This window comes from Mytilus galloprovincialis, chromosome 6 (genome assembly GCF_965363235.1).
Source record: "Mytilus galloprovincialis chromosome 6, xbMytGall1.hap1.1, whole genome shotgun sequence".
In the NCBI taxonomy this organism is placed as follows: domain Eukaryota; kingdom Metazoa; phylum Mollusca; class Bivalvia; order Mytilida; family Mytilidae; genus Mytilus; species Mytilus galloprovincialis.
Window position 1 is genome coordinate 51,385,753 of NC_134843.1, and position 18,427 is coordinate 51,404,179.

Genomic DNA, 18,427 nt, shown 5'->3' on the forward strand with positions numbered 1-18,427 from the left:
AAGAAGAAGGTTTATTCAGCCAGGAAAAACGACTACTACCAACACTAGCAGAAACTCGATGGACATCACGAACTGATACATTAACTTGGCTGTTGAAACACTATGACAAGGTGCTTGACATTCTTGATGAAATTCAAAACCAAACCGTCGGCAACTCAGATGCTACATCTTACAAAATGACTCTTCTTAACTTTGAAATATTAGTTGTAGCGGTCGTAACCCAGTTCCTACTAGGATACCTAAGACCCTTGTCCATAGAACTTCAATCTGAAAACTGCAAGGGCGGATGCAGGAATTTTCTAAAGGGGGGGGGGGGGGGTGCTAACCCAGGGCACCCAGGGCAAAGGGGGGGTGCAAAACATATGTCCCGATACAAATGCATTGATCGGCAAAAATAAAGGGGGGGTGCGCACCCCCGGAACCCCCCCCCCCCCCCTGGATCCGCCACTGAAACTGTGATCTTGTGGAAGCACACGTTCGAAAGCTCGTTCACTAGCTGCATCTTTTTTCGAGATACGGGAACACGCAGATGAAGCTTTTGATTGGCTTTTAAAAAGAGCATCTACAATCGCAAATAAGAACGACATTACGATCAACAAACCGCGAACATCTGGACGCCAACGCCATAGGGCAAATGCAGCAGCTGAAACTGTAGAACAGCATTATCGGATCAACATTTTTATACCTCTGATTGATCACATCATTAAACATCTCAATGACAGATTTCCGGACGATATTAAGCCAATGCTTTACGGATTTTACTTGCTACCACTGTACTTTTGTAAGTTGATGGAAGACATTATAGGCTCTATTGCTAATGAGCATATAAATGATATTCCATACCCTGATGACTTGCCACAAGAAATTGACAGATGGAAAGCTTTTACGTCGATTAAGGAGATTGGGTCAAAATGTACAATAGAGCAAGCAATCAAACACACGCAGTTTTACCCAAATATAAGGCAAAAACTACTGCTTCTGTTAGCCTTGCCAGTTGGGTCTTGCAGTTTAAAAGGTCGTTTTCTGCGCTACGGCGCCTCAAAAAGCATGAAATAGGTCAACAATGACGGAAAACAGATTGTGTGGTCTTGCTATGCTACACATACATAGAAGTGACAATGTTGGCAATATTGAAGGTATAGAAGTGCTCAAGAGATGGGATTCATCCGGTCACAGAAAAATCGCCTTGGCAGTTGATAAAGCTTAACCAAATAAAACTCTCAGTATAAACAAACAATGTTACTTTATATATTAATTTAAATTTTATGATCAAAATTATGAGTACATGTAATAAATTACATGTGAATTTTCAGTTTAAGGTTTGTAAATTGTGTCTGTGAAGCGAAGTTAAAATAGCTCGATTTGAACAGACAAAAAAAGCAGGATAAACCACAAAAAATGCTCAAGTTGGCAATGTCAGGGAGTCTTTTATTTTAAGTTCGCAAATTGTTTCACTAAAACTTAGTAAAAATGGCGTGTGCAGTCATAAAGCAGTATAAAGCGTAAAAAAATATAATTTTACACCTAATCGTACTCGGAATTATGAAATTGAGAATGAAAATGGGGAATGTGTCAAAGAGACAACAACCCGACCATAGAGCAGACAACTGTATTCAATATTTTAAGGCGCTTAATTATTGAAATGTAAGTGGTGGATTCTGGGAAGGTACATTGCATACAGGGAAAAAAAACGAAAAAAATTCATTTTTTGTCTAAAAAGGGTCCAAAATATTTCTAGGGGAGGCAATTTACGGCCCTGAAACAGAGAAGTTAAAAAAATGTAATAAAGATCAAGGCAGTACCGAATACTGACAACTGATCTGGCAATTAAAAAAAACAAAGATTACACAAAAACAGTACATTCGCAGGAAAAAGAAATGAAATGCTTCGCTAAGCGCAGCCTGATACGACCAAAGAGGTCAACCCCTGAAATGGATATAATTTTCAAGCTTGATACTGTCTGAATTTGGAAGTTATGAACAAATTTAAAGATGACTATCTTGAAATAACCTAAAACAGAAAATTTAGCTTTTTCTTAAACCTTTTTATTAAATCCATAAGAATGACAGCAGCACACCAAACTACCAAACAACTTGGCATTCTTTTAGATCAATATATAAATGAAATAGCTGTAAAGTTTTATGGAAATCCATGTTGATTTGAAAAAGTTATAAAAAAAATGAAAGATGACTATCTGGATTTAGCATAAACTGAAAATTTGAGCTTTTTCTTAAACCTTGTTATTAAATCCGTAAGAATGACAGACATACACCAAACTACCAATCAACGTGGCATTCTGTAAGTTCAATATATAAATGAAAAGGCTGTATAGTTTTATGAAAATCCAGGTTGATTTAAAAAAGTTATAAAAAACATTAAAGATGACTATCTAGATTCAGCCTAAACTTAAAATTCTAGATTTTTTTACCTATTTATAAAATCCATAAAAATGACAGCAATACACCAAACTGAAAGTACCAAACAAACTGGCTTTCTGTAAGATCAATATATAATTGAGATAGCTCTTGAGTTTTATGAAAATCAAGTTGATTTGAAAAAGTTATAAAAAAAATTAAAGTTGACTATCTGAATTTAGCCTATTAAAATGAAAATTTGAGCTTTTTTTCTTACCTATTAATAAAATCCATAAATTTAACAGCAATACACCTAACTACCAAACAACCTGGTTTCCTATAAGATCAATATATTAATGAATAAGCTGTATAGGTTTTTGAAAATCCAAGTTGATTTGAAAAATTTACAAAAAAATTAAAGTTGACTATCTGAATTTTTGAGCTTTTTTTCTTACCTATTAATTAAATCCATAAATTTAACAGCAATACACCAAACTATTAAACAACTTGGTATTCCATATGGTCAAAATAATTTATAAGATAGTCCGAACAGAAAATTTTAGCTTTTTATACGACCGCAAAAATTTTAATTTTTCGTCGTATATTGCTATCACGTTGGCATCTGCGTCGTCGTCGTCCGAATACTTTTAGTTTTCGCACTCTTACTTTAGTAAAAGTGAATAGAAATCTATGAAATTTTAACACGAGGTTTATGACCACAAAAGAAAGGTTGGGATTGATTTTGGGAGTTTTGATCCCAACATTTTAGGAATTAGGGGCCAAAAAGGGCCCAAATAAGCATTTTCTTGGTTTTCGCACAATAACTTAAGTTTAAGTAAATAGAAATCTATGAAATTTTGACACAAGGTTTATGACCACAAAAGGAAGGTTGGGATTGATTTTGGGAGTTTTGGTTCTAACAGTTTAGGAATTAGGGGCCAAAAAAGGGCCGAAATAAGCATTATTCTTGGTTTTCGCACAATAACTTTAGTTTAAGTAAATAGAAATCAATGAAATTTAAACACAAGGTTTATGACCACAAAAGGAAGGTTGGTATTGATTTTGGGAGTTGAGGTCTGAACAGTTTAGGAATTAGGGGCCAAAAAGGGGCCCAAGTAAGCATTATTCTTGGTTTTCGCACCATAACTTTAGTTTAAGTAAATAGAAATCTATGAAATTTAAACACAAGGTTTATGATCACTAAAGGAAGGTTGGGTTTGATTTTGGGAGTTTTGGTCCCAACAGTTTAGGAATAAGGGGCCCAAAGGGTCCAAAATTGAACTTAGTTTGATTTCATCAAAAATTGAATAATTGGGGTTCTTTGATATGCCGAATCTAACTGTGTATGCAGATTCTTAATTTTTGGTCCCGTTTTCAAATTAGTCTACATTAAAGTCCAAAGGGTCCAAAATTAAACTTAGTTTGATTTTGACAAAAATTGAATCCTTGGGGTTCTTTGATATGCTGAATCTAAAAATGTACTTAGATTTTTGATTATTGGCCCAGTTTTCAAGTTGGTTCAATTGCACAGTATTCAGTAATAGCAAGAAATCTTCAATTGCACAGTATTGTGCAATAGCAAGAAATTTTCAATTGCACAGTATTGCGCAATAGCAAGAAACCTTCAATTGCACAGTATTGTGCAATAGCAAATATTTTCAATTGCACAGTATTGCACAATAGCAAGAAATATCTAATTGCACAATATTGTGCAATAGCAAGAAATTTTCAATTGATTGGAGTTATCTTTCTTTGTCCAGAATAGTAGTTGAATCAACTTAAATCATTGTTTTATACAATATACAATGTATATTCACTTTTACTACCAACTGATAAATTAAAACAATCTTTACCATTCAGTGATAACAAGCACCTTTTGTTACATTTTAATATTTTATGATGTATTTAAATGAGTAGTTATTGTTGCAAACTCCATTTGAAATTTGAATTGAGATCAGTTTTGGAAAAAGGGAAAGGGGGATGTGAAAAAAAAAGGGGGGGGGTAAATTTTTCTCATTTCAGATTTCATAAATAAAAAGAAAATTTCTTCAAACATTTTTTTGAGAGGATTAATATTCAACAGCATAGTGAATTGCTCAAAGGAAAAAAAAGTATTTTAAGTTCATTAGACCACATTCATTCTGTGTCAGAAACCTATGCTGAGTCAACTATTTAATCACAATCCAAATTTAGAGCTGAATCCAGCTTGAATGTTGTGTCCATACTTGCCCCAACCGTTCAGGGTTCAACCTCTGCGGTCGTATAAAGCTGCGCCCTGCGGAGCATCTGGTTTAATCCTCAATTAAATCCTTAAAGTTGACAGAAATGAACCAAGCTACCAGTTTTTGAGTGCCCGCAAAAGAAATTTCTTACACACCGATAAAATGGATAAAAAATTTTCCTATAAAATATGTTCTGGCCCATCCACTAAATATTTTAAAAAAAGTTCTCGCCCATCCAACTATTTCCACAAAAAAAGTGCTTGCCCCGCCCCATCGATCTGATAAATATTGAACGGTCCCTTACAACCAAATGATTTCTGCCTATATCCTTACAAGATTGCACACGCTGAAATGTCTCGCCTTCTTTACTAATCATTGATATTATGTTGATAGTTCAATTATAAAGCTTTATTACAACTGTCACATAAACTTCACATCAACCAAGAAAACTAATCATTGACCAATGAACCATGAAAATGAGGTCAAGGTCAGATGAACCACACCATCAGGCATGTACAGATAACAATTCTTCCATACAGCAAATATAGTTGATCTATTGATTATGGTTTAAGGGCATACGATACAGCTACAGGGGATGTAATGACGTTGCTAAAGTAAATTGTTATTTTCGCGACGTCAAACTATGACTTATCGTGAAAAGATTCAGTTTTTGACCGATTTTTATCATTCAAACTTATTTAACCTGAAAACGAGTTCATGTACTCCTCTTTTTTAAAATGCCAGTTGATTTGATTACGAGGGAAGATTATGTGTGCCAATTTTCATGGAAACGTAAATGGTGCATTTTTTTAAAATTGATTAATATACAGCAAAAAATGATGTTTTCTTCTACATTCATGAACATTTGATTAATATGAGTAATTTCTGATACTTATAAAATGCAGAAACTACAAGTTATTTAACAAAAAAACAAACAAGAGTGCACACTCTGAAATGTCTCGCCTTCTATACTAATCATTGATATTATGTTGATAGTCCTAAGTATAAAGCTTTATTGCAACTGTCACATAAACTTAATATTAACCAAATTAACTAAACAAAGACCAATGATCCTTGAAAACGAAGTCAAGGTCAGATGAACCATGCCAGGCAGACATGTACAGCTAACAAGCTTCTATACAACATATATAGTTGACCTTTTACTTATAGTTTAAGAAAATAGACCAAAACACAAAACTTTACACTGTGCAATGAACCGTGAAAATGAGGTCAAGGTCAAATAAAACCTGCGCGACTGACATAAAGATCATAAAATATTTCCATACACCAAATATAGTTGACCTATGGCATATAGTATTAGATAAAAAGAATAAAACTCAAAAACTTAACTTTGACCACTGAACCATGAAAATGAGGTCAAGGTCACATGACATCTGCCCGCTAGACATGTACACCTTACAATCATTCCATAAGCCAAATATAGTTGACCTATTGCATACAGTATAAGAAAAACAGTCCAAAACACAAAAACTAAACTTTGACCACTGAACCATGAAAATGAGGTCAAGGTCAAATGACACTTGCCAGCTAGACATCTACACCTTACAATCATTCCATGCACCAAATATAGTTGACCTATTGCAAACAGTACAAGAAAAACAGACCAAAACACAAAAACTTAACTATAACCACTGAACCATGAAAATGAGATCAAGATCAGATGAAACCTGCCAGTTGGACATGTACACCTTAGTCCTTCCATACACCGAATTTATTAGATCTATTGCTTATAGTATCCGAGATATAGACTTGACCACCAATACTTAACCTTGTACACTGATCCATGAAATGAGGTTAAGGTGCAAGGTACCCACATACCAAATATAGTTATCATATTACTTATAATAAGAGAGAATTTAACATTACAAAAAAATCTTAACTTTTTTTTCAAGCAGTCACTGAACCATGAAAATGAGGTCATGGACATTGAACATGTGACTGACTGAGCTTCGTAACATGAGGCATCCATGTACAAAGAATGAAGCATCCAGGTCTTCCACATTCTAAAATAAAAAGCTTTTAAGAAGTTAGCCAACGCTGTCGCTGTAGCCGCTACCCGATCACTATCCCTATGTCGAGCTTTCTGCAGAAGTCGCAGGCTTGACAAAAACAGCAAGTACCCTTTCTTTCATATAGCTCCAACAATAAGATATATTACCAACAAACCTTAAATTTTTGGGCAAATCTCACTTAATGTTTTTCCGATGTCAATAAATCATGTTTTTTTTTTGTGGAATTTATACTCTGCTCAAGTCTTGAATAATACATGTAGCATGGAGGCACCTCAATTTGTAACATTTTATAGTTGGTTATGATTGGTATTATTTTATCCCGGACATGTGTTCTATATACATTAAAGTAACCGTTGACAGATGATTGGCTCAATCACCCAGAATATTGAGCAACTTAAAATCATAGAGTTCATTGGCGGATCCAGGAAGGGGGGGGGAGGTCAGGGGTTGGAACCCCCCCTTTTTTTGGCCGATCAATGCATTTGAATGGGGACATATAGTTGGAACCCCCCCCCCTATTTAAAATGGCTGGATCCGCCCCTGGAGTTATAAATATGGTAGAATAAGCCATATATGTCCAATGGCTTTAAAGGTTAAAGTGATACCAAAAGTTTACTATTATGCAGTTGATGGAATATTAATGGGGAACAGAGGAAGTTTATATCCTCCATTTTAAGAACAAAGCCTTTTGGAAGTGGTTGAATGATCGATGGTGTTTTATGCAGGTGTCATCACTATTGACTTTATCCAGGTAGTAAGTTTTTATTGGTGGAGGATGCTGGAGTGTCTGGAGAGAACCAACAACCGTTGACTGGAAAACTGACATTCCTTGTCTATTAAGATAGGAATCAAGTACACCCTACATGCTAGTGATACAGTAAATGAACAACTTGGACCACTCTGCCAATAAGGTCCTGCCACCTTTTTGATATGGATCCAACCAATTTCTTGTGTGTCGAAATAAAATAACTTGTTTGAACCTTTACCTTAATCTAAAGATCCTGTATTTGTTATGTAAAGTTCCATGTGAGAAATCAAGTTTTGCAAATGGAAAGTGTCCGATACAATGTATATGCATGTCTTATCAGGCAGTATTAACATACTGACAACTCATTTTTTATAATAACTTATATTTTTGAAAAAAAGTACAACATAATGGTATAAATTAACGTTGAAAAATTCTTAAGTTGTAGTGAAAAAAAAATTGTCTAAAAATCTTTTAAAAAAGAAGGTAAAACAAAAAAGTTTTATAAAAACTTTTCTGTATTGCTTATCAAAAATAACAAATAAATGTAAATACAAAAATATACCCACAATGCTGCAAAAAGGCATTGAATGGCAGATTTGTATATAAATGGGGTCAACAAAAAAAGTATATTAAATGCCAAGCTTACAATAATAACAACTGCAGATTTATCAATTTCAAGGGCTCTACATTTCATTAACACATCAAAACTGACAAATTCATCGTGGTATATTTTTAATTCATTATTAATGATATTTTGTAAAATAACCATTTGATGGTTACTATGAACACATTTAACATATTATTTTAACTAATTTATGCCTGTAGCAATAGTCCCATGTCATTCGACTAATCAAAATTTTCAATAAAATTACAAAAAGAAAAAAAATTAATGTTAAAAATTGTCCCATTATTACTATTTAAATTTTTTCTTGCTTATATAAAGATACTAATTAATACAGGTCTTCAGTAACTGAAACCTTCAAGTGAGGATCTTTCAATTATATATAAAAAAAAACAATCTGTTTTAACAATTTTAACATGTTACAAATACCCTAACTGAAAAATAAAATGTTTACTTAATATAATACATAAATAGCTAGAGTCTTCGTCAGATCTATATAAACTGAGCATTGGACTTGCATTTGTAATTACAATAGTCCTTTACTAGAGTCAGCATGTTCAGTATCTTGGTCCATATGGCTGGCCTGTATGAGGTGCCACTCTGACACCAGGCATTCCTGCGTAGGCGTTCGTTAACGACGGATTGGGATAACCCATTCCTGGGACTGCACCTCCTGCTGGGTATCCGTGTGGCATGCCTGGTACTGACGCAGAAGACATGCCTGGATGCATCATTGGATTGCTGCCGATTGGATAGCCGGCCTGTTTAGCCGCCTGTTCAGACAGGTAAGCTGACGACAACTGATGCTGTCGGTGACTTGCAGGATAACCACTCTGTGTTTGCTGTATTGACGGTATATGTGGCACGGCTGGAACTGATGGTAGAGATGCCACGGAGGGTATAGAAGGTGTTGCTTGGGGAATTGGCTGTAGAGTAGAATAGGGTAAAGCTGACATGTGTGGTGTAGAATAGAATGCTCCCATGCTGGTCAAGCCTGCAGAACCATTCATTGCTGAAGGATATCCTTGGGGTATAGAATATCCTGTTGTTGTGTAGATGGACTGTCCTGGCGCCATTCCTGTATAACCTGTGTAAGAATGAGTTGATACAGGTGTTCCATATGATGGAACAGTGGTTTGCTGTCCATGACCTGGAGTCAGACCGGGATGCTGTGCTAGTCCAGGGGTCATACCAGCTGCTTGTGGATGCCCATGAGCTAAAGCAGCTTGCTGTTGTAGTCCATAGCTAGCACCGGGATAATAACCGCCTGGGGGTATACCATTCTTTTCTGCTCCTGGACCACCATAGTAGTTCATCGTTATCTGAAAAAATTAGAACAATTCACATAAAACTTATTATTTCATGTTAGAAGGGAAAAGGTGAAATAAAACCAGTAGGGCCAAAATTAAAAATATCTTTGTTTCCCCTCTCCCGACTGAGGTTGTTAGGGTATGGGTAGGTAGGTAGGCAAATTATTTTATTTTATTCCTTGATATGGTTTTCTATATTGAATTTGTAAAAAATTCAACAGGTAAGGCTCAAGTCAAGAAAAGTGGGGTATTCCCTGTATTCTAATTCAGTGTACACCACAGTTTTCTGGTGTTAAAAAAAAACAGTATACAGGGACCTTCTTTTTTTTCCTATTCATTTAATGTAATGAAATCTACAAAGGCACACATTCTACTTGTGATAACAATGCTTAATGATAGCAAGTGTTTTTTTAGTTAAAAAATCAAGCTTATTTCAAGTCTTATTTGATGCATAACTCACAACAAAACAATTCCTTTGTTCACCAATTCATACCTTGATCATCAATTATGAGATGACAAAAAGATACATGTATGTTAATCACTTGGGAATTAAAATTCAATGAATAAAAATTTTCAACAGAAGTGAACATAATTCAGTTATGTTCAGTTACACCTGGATCATGCAGCTTGGTCAATTCAATGATTCCTAAACAAAGATTTGTATGTTTTTTCGAGTTCTAGAAGAAACAAGGCTTCACTTTATATTCATGTTTTGTATTTCCTAAAATACTTATAAGTATTTACGAATTCTACTGATGCAGTTATAACGTTAAAACGTGTCCTTTTGTAATTTTCATGTCATAAATGAAATCCCATTTAAACTGGTTTTTTTTCACACCAGAAAACAGGGACGTTCCCTGAAAGCAGGGAATACATGTATCCCACATTTCCCGAATTGTGCCCAACCTGTTCAAAGACAAAGCAGATAGATTTTAAAGCACGAGTCAGACCATTTTTACTCAAAGTCTTTAAGATTTTATCCTTTAAACAGGAACAGAGGTTAGACACAAAGCAAATCAAGATGCACTCAGCGGGTTAAAAGATGCTTCAGTATTTTTTTTATTTTCAAAAAAAGATCACCCTTGCACACAAACAAATCGTGTGGAAAGCATTTTGTTTGTTTTCTTTGATTCCGAATCATGTAGACGCTTCAATGCAAAAATGCCTTGATTTAAAACGCTCGTTGACTACAGCATCGGAAAGGTAGCACCAAAACCCAACGATCGTTGACTACACATCGGAAAGATATCACCAATAACCAACATAGCAAAAAAAAAAAAAATAGTGGACAAGAATGGCCAATAAAATTTTTCGGGTCGCGGTGATTTTACCGGGTCGGTCGTGTGAGGGGAAACAAACAATATTTTATTTTTGGCCTAGTGGCCCCAAATTAAGTCATTTTTTCAAAATTTACCATCCATGCTATTAAATTTAACCATATAACCATGCTAACATGACTAAGGTAAAAGTGTCGTGAAAACTTTTTCAAAATTTCATTATTTCACGTTTGTTGTGTCAGCATTACAAAACAAACAAACCACAGCCAATCTTGTAAAAATCCTTTTAAGTATTAATTGGTAATTTTTACTACTTTTGAGTAATATTGCTAGATAAAGGTAAACCACAAATTTAAATGTTAAACAAAGTACATATGTATCTATTGGCATGCATGTAGATAATGACAAAACAATGAAATCAAATACATGTATATTCATTAAAATGAAAGAATCCACATCACATAGCTATACAAAGATCTTTAAAATAAATATTTTGTAAGTAAGCATTAGATCTCATTATTTTTCTTCATTTTTACGTAAATCTATTTTTCTTAAGCATGTTAGGGACGACATCAAAAGATCGATGTAGGATAAAAAACTTAAATCAAATAGTTCAATGTAGTTTGGGGTGGGGATCAACATTGCTGCAAGTTTTGTCAATCCAAAATCGTTTTTTATCCTACATTGAACTTTTGATGTCATCCCTTAATTATAATGTTTCTTTTTTATGTACATGTACATGTACAAAAATGTAACTACACTGTCACAGGGTCAATATTGCTGTTGGTGGATAACATTCCATGAGGGTATCTTCAGCTCAGTAATCAGTACTGCTGTATTGATATGATTTTAAACAAACCTCTCTTAAACTGTCTTTTAATTATAAATTAAGAAATTATGAAGAAACTAAGGTTTCAACCCACACAGTTGACCTTAGATATTTTTGACTATTATTCAAAGGTATTTTTTAGTCAATTAGCTTTCCATTGTTTTGGTTCTTATACATCCTTGACTAACAGATATTTGGCATTGAGTGTTCCTGATGACTGTTAATTCAGAAAAAAAGCTTGTCCAGATGCATGAAAGTGTTGATTTCATTTTGAACATGTTGTATTACTATATCTAGATTTCTGTGTCATTTGGTCTCTTGTGGAAAGTTCTCATTGGCAATTATACGACATCTTCCTATTGTTGACTAAATCATGTTTATTATAATTAATTTAATAACCAGGTGCTCTGCAGGGTGCAGCTTTATACGACCACAGAGATCGAACCCTGAACAGTTGGGGCAAGTATGGACAACATTCAAGCTGGATACAGCTCTTAATTTGGATTGTGATCAAATTTTTTACATAATATGAGTTTCTGGCACAAAACAAATGTCAAGATCTTACAAATCTATTATGCAATATTTTGCAGTTAAAGATTTCTTCTTCAAACTTTCAAAAATTTGGACTTTTTATAATTTATAGACATTAAAATTTATAGAGATCCTTTCACTAAAGCTAAAGCTATTGTCCGGACTGCAGAGTTCGAACCCTGAACATTGGGGCAAGTATGGACACAACATTCAAGCTTGATACAGCTCTGAATTTGGATTGTGGTTAAATAGTTGACACAACACAGGTTTCTGACACATAATGAATGTGGTCTAAGAACTTAAACTTAAAAATTTAAATTTTAAATTGGACATTATCTATTATGGTCCAATATCCAAAATCTAAATACATGTACATGGTTAAATTCAGCATATCAAAGAACCCCAAGAATTCTATTTTTGATGAAATCAAATAAAGTTCAATTTTGGACCCTTTAGACCTCAATCAGTCAGGGATATAACTCTATAGGGTTATTACAGGAAAATAACATACATTTGTTATTGTGGACTAAAAAATCCAAGAAATGTGATAACATATGTAAGTTACATGTTACAAAGGGACAATATACTTCATAAGTTTAGTTAAAATGTATACAAGTTCTATTGATATTACTATTGTCTTTATGTATACTTAACTATTGAAAGATGTAACAGTTCATAGTATTCCAATTTTGAATAGTACACCTATATGTTATTACAGAAAAAATATGCCTGTAATAACTAAAGGGTGTTATCACAGCTTCTCTATATCACTTCAAAGGATTTGCTCAGACATAGATCATGCTTAATTACAATGTATTTTAATTTATTGTAAGAAATAATGACTAGAGCATGTAATGAGGTTCTGCGCAAGTCTCTCAGCAATTCCCAAGTGTCTTATATAATAAGTTACATTCCTTTAATAACTAAGCCTTGTTATCACAGCTAAGTTAATTCCTAAATAGCCCTGTCTCATTGATTAACCATGGTTAATCAAAAATGTATTAATTCTATTTAAAAATTAATTATCAAGGCTATGCATTTAGTTTCTGCACAAAGTCTAAAAAGTTCCCTAGAGTCCACTATAGATTAAATAATTTTACAAATAACAAACATATGTTATTACAGATTTAGATAATTTAAGGAAAAATATCTGTAATAACACACACAAGTTATTTTCTGTAATAACCCTGTAGAGTTATATCTCTGACTGTCAATGTGGATCAATCTAATAACCGGGACCAAACATCAAAAATCTAAATACATGGTTAGACTAAGCATAAATATCAAAGAACCCCATATATACATTTTTTGTTGAAATCAAACAAAGTTTATCCTTAATGGTCATAAACCTTGTGCTTAAATTTCATAGATTTCTATTACTTATACTAAAGTTATAGTGCGAAAACCAAAAGTCTTCGAACGCCAACGTTTTACCAATATACGACCATAAATTTTTTAATTTTTGCAGTCTTATAAAGTGTTTGCAGTCGTATAAAAATCATAGTGCTATCTGCTGATCAGTGTGTCAACGCTTTATAAATTGTACTTATATCTAATCTGAATGTGTGTGATGAATATATGTACATGTATTTAATTTTACAATTGACTATATTTAGTTTTGTATATGAATATGGTATTTAAATAAAACATTGTTTAATCAACTTACCGGAAAATATCACAAATTACTTGATTTATTCTGAAAAATAAATAAAAATAGATACAAGTAGTCATTAATATAAACAAAATACATTATAAATTGTTTAAACAATTTACAAAACCGAATACTTTAAAAAACAAAGGATATTATACCTGTAGAAAATTATTACCATGGCTTTATTTGGTAAAAATTTAAACCTTTCATAATTATGGGTCCTCAATGCCCTTCAACTTCATACTTTAATTGGTATTTTTAATATTTTATTCAAGCATCACCGACGAACACTGGATAACCTTATTTGCTCAGCTTAAAAAATCTTCAACAATATTAAAATTGATCATGAGTAGCTAACATTTTGCCGATATTTCATATTGCAAAAAAAGTCAAGCGAAAATTCAAATATTGTTAAAGAATTCTGTTTGCACTCCAAATTTCCATAACATGTAAAATGAACATGTATTAAACCATATTACAAGAATAAACATTAATTTCATGTAAAAGTATTAAATAACACTACTACAAATAGTACCCTGAAAATTAAAGCTTCTTATGCTTGACTCCAGTTCTGAATGCTTACCTTTCACTTATGTCATGGGTAACTTGAAAACTATGGTATCCTGCAAAATAAAAAAAATGTATTGTTAATCATATATCAGATGATATATCTATATACAGAAATTAAGGTTAAAATAACACTTGAAAAGATTAAATCCACATTGTTTCATTAATATGTCTCAAAATGCATGCATAACCCCAAATTAATTAAAACATATACAATGTATATACGAGTAAATCATTATCAAAATAAATATATATCTCTTTCAACTTACATGTAATTATATCAAACATTACTTTTTTCGTTATGGATATTATATGGAAGAAACCCTATATATAATTATATAATGACATGTACTTTTTTGTTATAAAATGCCTAATGACTTCATCTTTTACATTGTTCACACCAGCTTCACAATTTTGTGATTATCATGTTATCCATGGTTTACAAAGGTTTAAGAAGTTGTAATTAAACAGGTCTTGCTTTTGTTTGGTAATTCTTCAATAATTTTTTCACATACATTTTTACATGTAAAATACTTCAAATATAAAACAAATATCAAATGATTTGTAACCTATTTCTGTCAATAGTATCACTTTAAGTACAAATATTCTTAATGTATACAAAAATCACTACAAATTCTAAACAATGAATATAAATGTATGTTCAAAATGTTAAAACAACTAACCGTTACAGGTTATTGCTTTTAATTAATATCACATCGTTAGTTTTTAAAATAATAACCATGATAAGGCTTAAATTAGAATATTGTTTGTTTGCCCTTTACCGACCGACCCTATAAATTCATTCTGCCTGAAAATCTTTTATTTGTGTTTACCAGAAAGATTTTATTTTATTTCATTTTTCGTTCCTACCAAAAATCTTATATTTGTATTTCCCGCTCAAAATTTTTTTTACCGGAATTCTTGGGTTTTATCTTTCCTGTATAAGGTCTAGTCCCTTTGGTATCATGTGAGCGTTTGACATGAATGAACACTTGCGTTTGGAGTTTCAAAGCATAAATTTGTTTGAAATCGATGTTGAATTGAAAGCTTTGAAATCATGATTTAACAAACGTTACTCAGTGTCTTTATACTTAAAGAGCTGGGTTCATTCAAAAACAAGAATGTGTCCATAGTACACGAATGCCCCTCGCACTATCATTTTCTATGTTCAGTGGACCGTGAAATTGGGGTCAAAACTTTAATCTGGAATTAAAATTAGAAAGATCATATCATAGGGAACATGTGTACTAAGTTTCAAGTTGATGTAACTTTAACTTCATCAAAAACTACCTTGACCACAAACTTTAACCTGAACTTCGCACTATCATTTTCTATGTTCAGTGGACCATGAAATTGAGGTCAAAACTATAATTTGGCATTAAAATTAGAAAGATCATATCATGGGGAACAAGTGTACTAAGTTTCAAGTTGATTGGACTTCAACTTCTTCAAAAACTACCTTGACCAAAAACTTTAACCTGAAGCGGACGGACGAACGGAGGCACAGACGGACGGACGAACGGAGGCACAGACCAGAAAACATAATGCCCCTCTACTATCGTAGGTGGGGCATAAAAATTGGTCCAATACTAAATTATCAATGTGTGTACAAAATATTTTGTAAATAGACTTTGTATCCAATGTACAAATGTAAGGATGGCCTTTGGTGGTCCGTGGATCATCTCGGACTATAGATCAGGATGATTAAGTTAACGATGCCTTTGACCAGCATTGATATATTCTGATTTATATCTGACATGAACCAAAGGTCTGTAAAGGGGAGAATATTTGGCAGTAAAATCGCCAAGTTTTTCCATACAGATCATATATAAATGCGATGTAAAAATCGTGACAATTGAGTTTCAAGTCTTGTAGCATTTTTATTGGAAACACAGGCACACACGAAAATTTAAACACTCTAGGGACTTTTTCTACTAGTAATGTACAAGGTATGTCTGCCCGGAGATATTTTACCAGGACAAAGTTATCTCTTACAGAAAAACTTAAGGTCTAGGTAAGCGTACAAGGTACATGTACGTAGTACAGGGAAATCAGTAGTATTAAATTTTCTGAGCATTGGGTTTGCCTTTTGTGTACCCAAGGCCGGTGAAGGAAGTCAAATTAGAAGGCTGTAATTGGATGTAAGGGTAAAATATATTTTTTATTCATCTATGAATAACTGCAGTGTGTATATTTACAATATAAAATTTGAAACCTATTGAAATATTTTCTAGAGAATTATTCGAAAAGACTTCCAAAATTTAATAAATTTAGTGCAAAATGACGGTGGGCATGGATAACATAAACAAGCTCCATTGTAAGTTGGTCATGATACTATTTGGCTTTAATTTTTAAAACAGAATAATAAAGTAGTAACACAACTGTTTTATCTAGGTTTTTATCTTAAAAAGTGGTAAATTTAGAAAATGTCACTATTGTCGCCTATGGCAGAATAAATAGTACCGTTTTCCCTACAGAATATTAGTGCAAGTTAAAATTCTTAAAAATTCCAGGTATGTAAACGTTTAAAATATGCCGCACAGCCCTATATTTTGATATTTGAAAAAAAACTGTATTGCATATGAATTAACTTCACATTCTACATGATATTTTTTTTTCAAAACTTGAGACTATTATACTAAGTCCTAGAAACTTATTAGCAAAAGCATACTTAAACAAAAACAATACAGACAAAAATGACATCATGCAGATTTTGTATCTATAAAATAAAATATTATACCTACATGCCTACCCATAACAAAAAATGTACCGAGCTAAGTTATTTTTTGGGAGAGAAAAATAAAATATTTTACCTACCTACCTACCCTGTTTCAAAATAGGGTCGGAAAAGGGCAAACAAACAATATTTTAATTTAGGCCTAACCATTCAATTTCTATTGATAGTAAATTGAAACAGCCCCTAACCTATAATTGTTGTATCAAATATTCTTATTCCTATCCTATAAACAAATGTACATATGATCAATGTATGAAATGTATTTTTAAGTAACCTCTACAATTATATGTTTTGCAAAAGAAAAATATGCAAAAAATAATGTGTACTTATCCATGTACATGATATACGCATGATATACCTTGAAGAAAAAGGTAAAAGCAAGCTAAATACTAGGTTATTCTAACTAGGTGCTTATTAGAGTGCGATAAGACTCTTCTGAAAGAGTTTAACTGACCAGGGGCAAATTTGATTTATGACACTTTTAACCTGACCATGTGCCAATTTGACTTATGCCACTTTTAACCTGACCATGTGCCAATTTGACTTATGCCACTTTTAAACTGACCAGGTGAAGATTTGATTTGTGCCCCTTTCCGGAATTGGTACACTTGTACCAGGTAAGACTAAGAGTAGAATGGAATTAATATTAGGGATTTTAGTGTGTGGAACTTGAAAGTCGCCCTTTGAAGGCAGTTAGATTGGTGAATTAACGCTCCTAGTGCTTTGATGTACTAAAAGAGCTTAATTGCTTTTGTGTTTGAACTTTGAGTACTTGGTCTGGTTGGTTCTATGATTGGTATGACCAAATAGTGGCAGACAGACGGGATAGTAGATGAGGTTTTCGACAAACATAAAAAGAACCATCACTATTTGAAAATATATGAAAAAAATCCCACGTTTTAGTCTTAATTTTATGTAAGGTGAATGCTCTTCGGTTTTTCTTACGAGATTAATCTTAGACACTTCTATCTACTTTTCTGGTTATAGAATGATCAATCAACTTGAAACAAAGAATGCCGACTATCGGAAAGGAAGTGCCAATAGGTCCGGGAAGTTAGAAAATAAAGAACTTTACCAAGATCATAGAAAAAATATATTTCTTTCTTTACCAAACAGATATCAAAACTTCACAATGGATGGTCGCAGGTTCGTACTGAATACCCGGATTAAATTTCATTGGATGAAATTAATCGGACACCTGCTGGGGAAACAACAAAGCAAGACCGACAACTCAGTTAAAAAATATAGGGGAAAAAGGTAAAAAAATAGAGAAAAAATAATAATATTGACAAAGACGACATATTAAACAATATATGTCTCTGATATTAAAAGAACGAAGAAAACTTTGGATATGATACGCACGATGCACAAGACGGTTTTCTTTCAAAATAGAGAAAAAGCACCCAACGAGGGGGTATGATTTTTTTTCCATGTTTTCTGAGTCAGAATTTTTTTTCCGCGCTAATTTTTCTGATTATTTTTTTCAGTAAGTTGGGAATCAGAATATTTTTTTTTTTTAGAAAAAAAAAACATAACCCCACCCTTT

General features: G+C 33.0%; 1 protein-coding gene across 2 annotated transcripts; it reads right to left on the minus strand.

The window, feature by feature from the left end:
• Window positions 1-8,076: 8,076 nt before the first annotated feature.
• On the minus strand, window positions 8,077-18,066 carry LOC143079824 (uncharacterized). 2 transcript variants are annotated; one of them, XM_076255435.1, is made up of 4 exons: window positions 17,957-18,066; window positions 14,161-14,200; window positions 13,593-13,622; window positions 8,077-9,301 (listed from the first exon to the last, which is right to left on the minus strand). In XM_076255435.1, the coding sequence occupies exon 4, from the start codon at window positions 9,293-9,295 to the stop codon at window positions 8,537-8,539; it is 759 nt and encodes a 252-aa protein (XP_076111550.1). In that variant the 5' UTR covers window positions 9,296-9,301; window positions 13,593-13,622; window positions 14,161-14,200; window positions 17,957-18,066; the 3' UTR covers window positions 8,077-8,536. The 2 variants fall into 2 exon arrangements, with proteins under 2 accessions (XP_076111550.1, XP_076111551.1); XM_076255436.1 differs by having other exon boundaries at window positions 17,991-18,050.
• Window positions 18,067-18,427: the final 361 nt, after the last annotated feature.

Bases quoted from the DNA above. Each gene is read 5' to 3' on its own strand.
- LOC143079824 (XM_076255435.1), bottom strand. From the start codon at position 9,295: ATGAACTACTATGGTGGTCCAGGAGCAGAAAAGAATGGTATACCCCCA.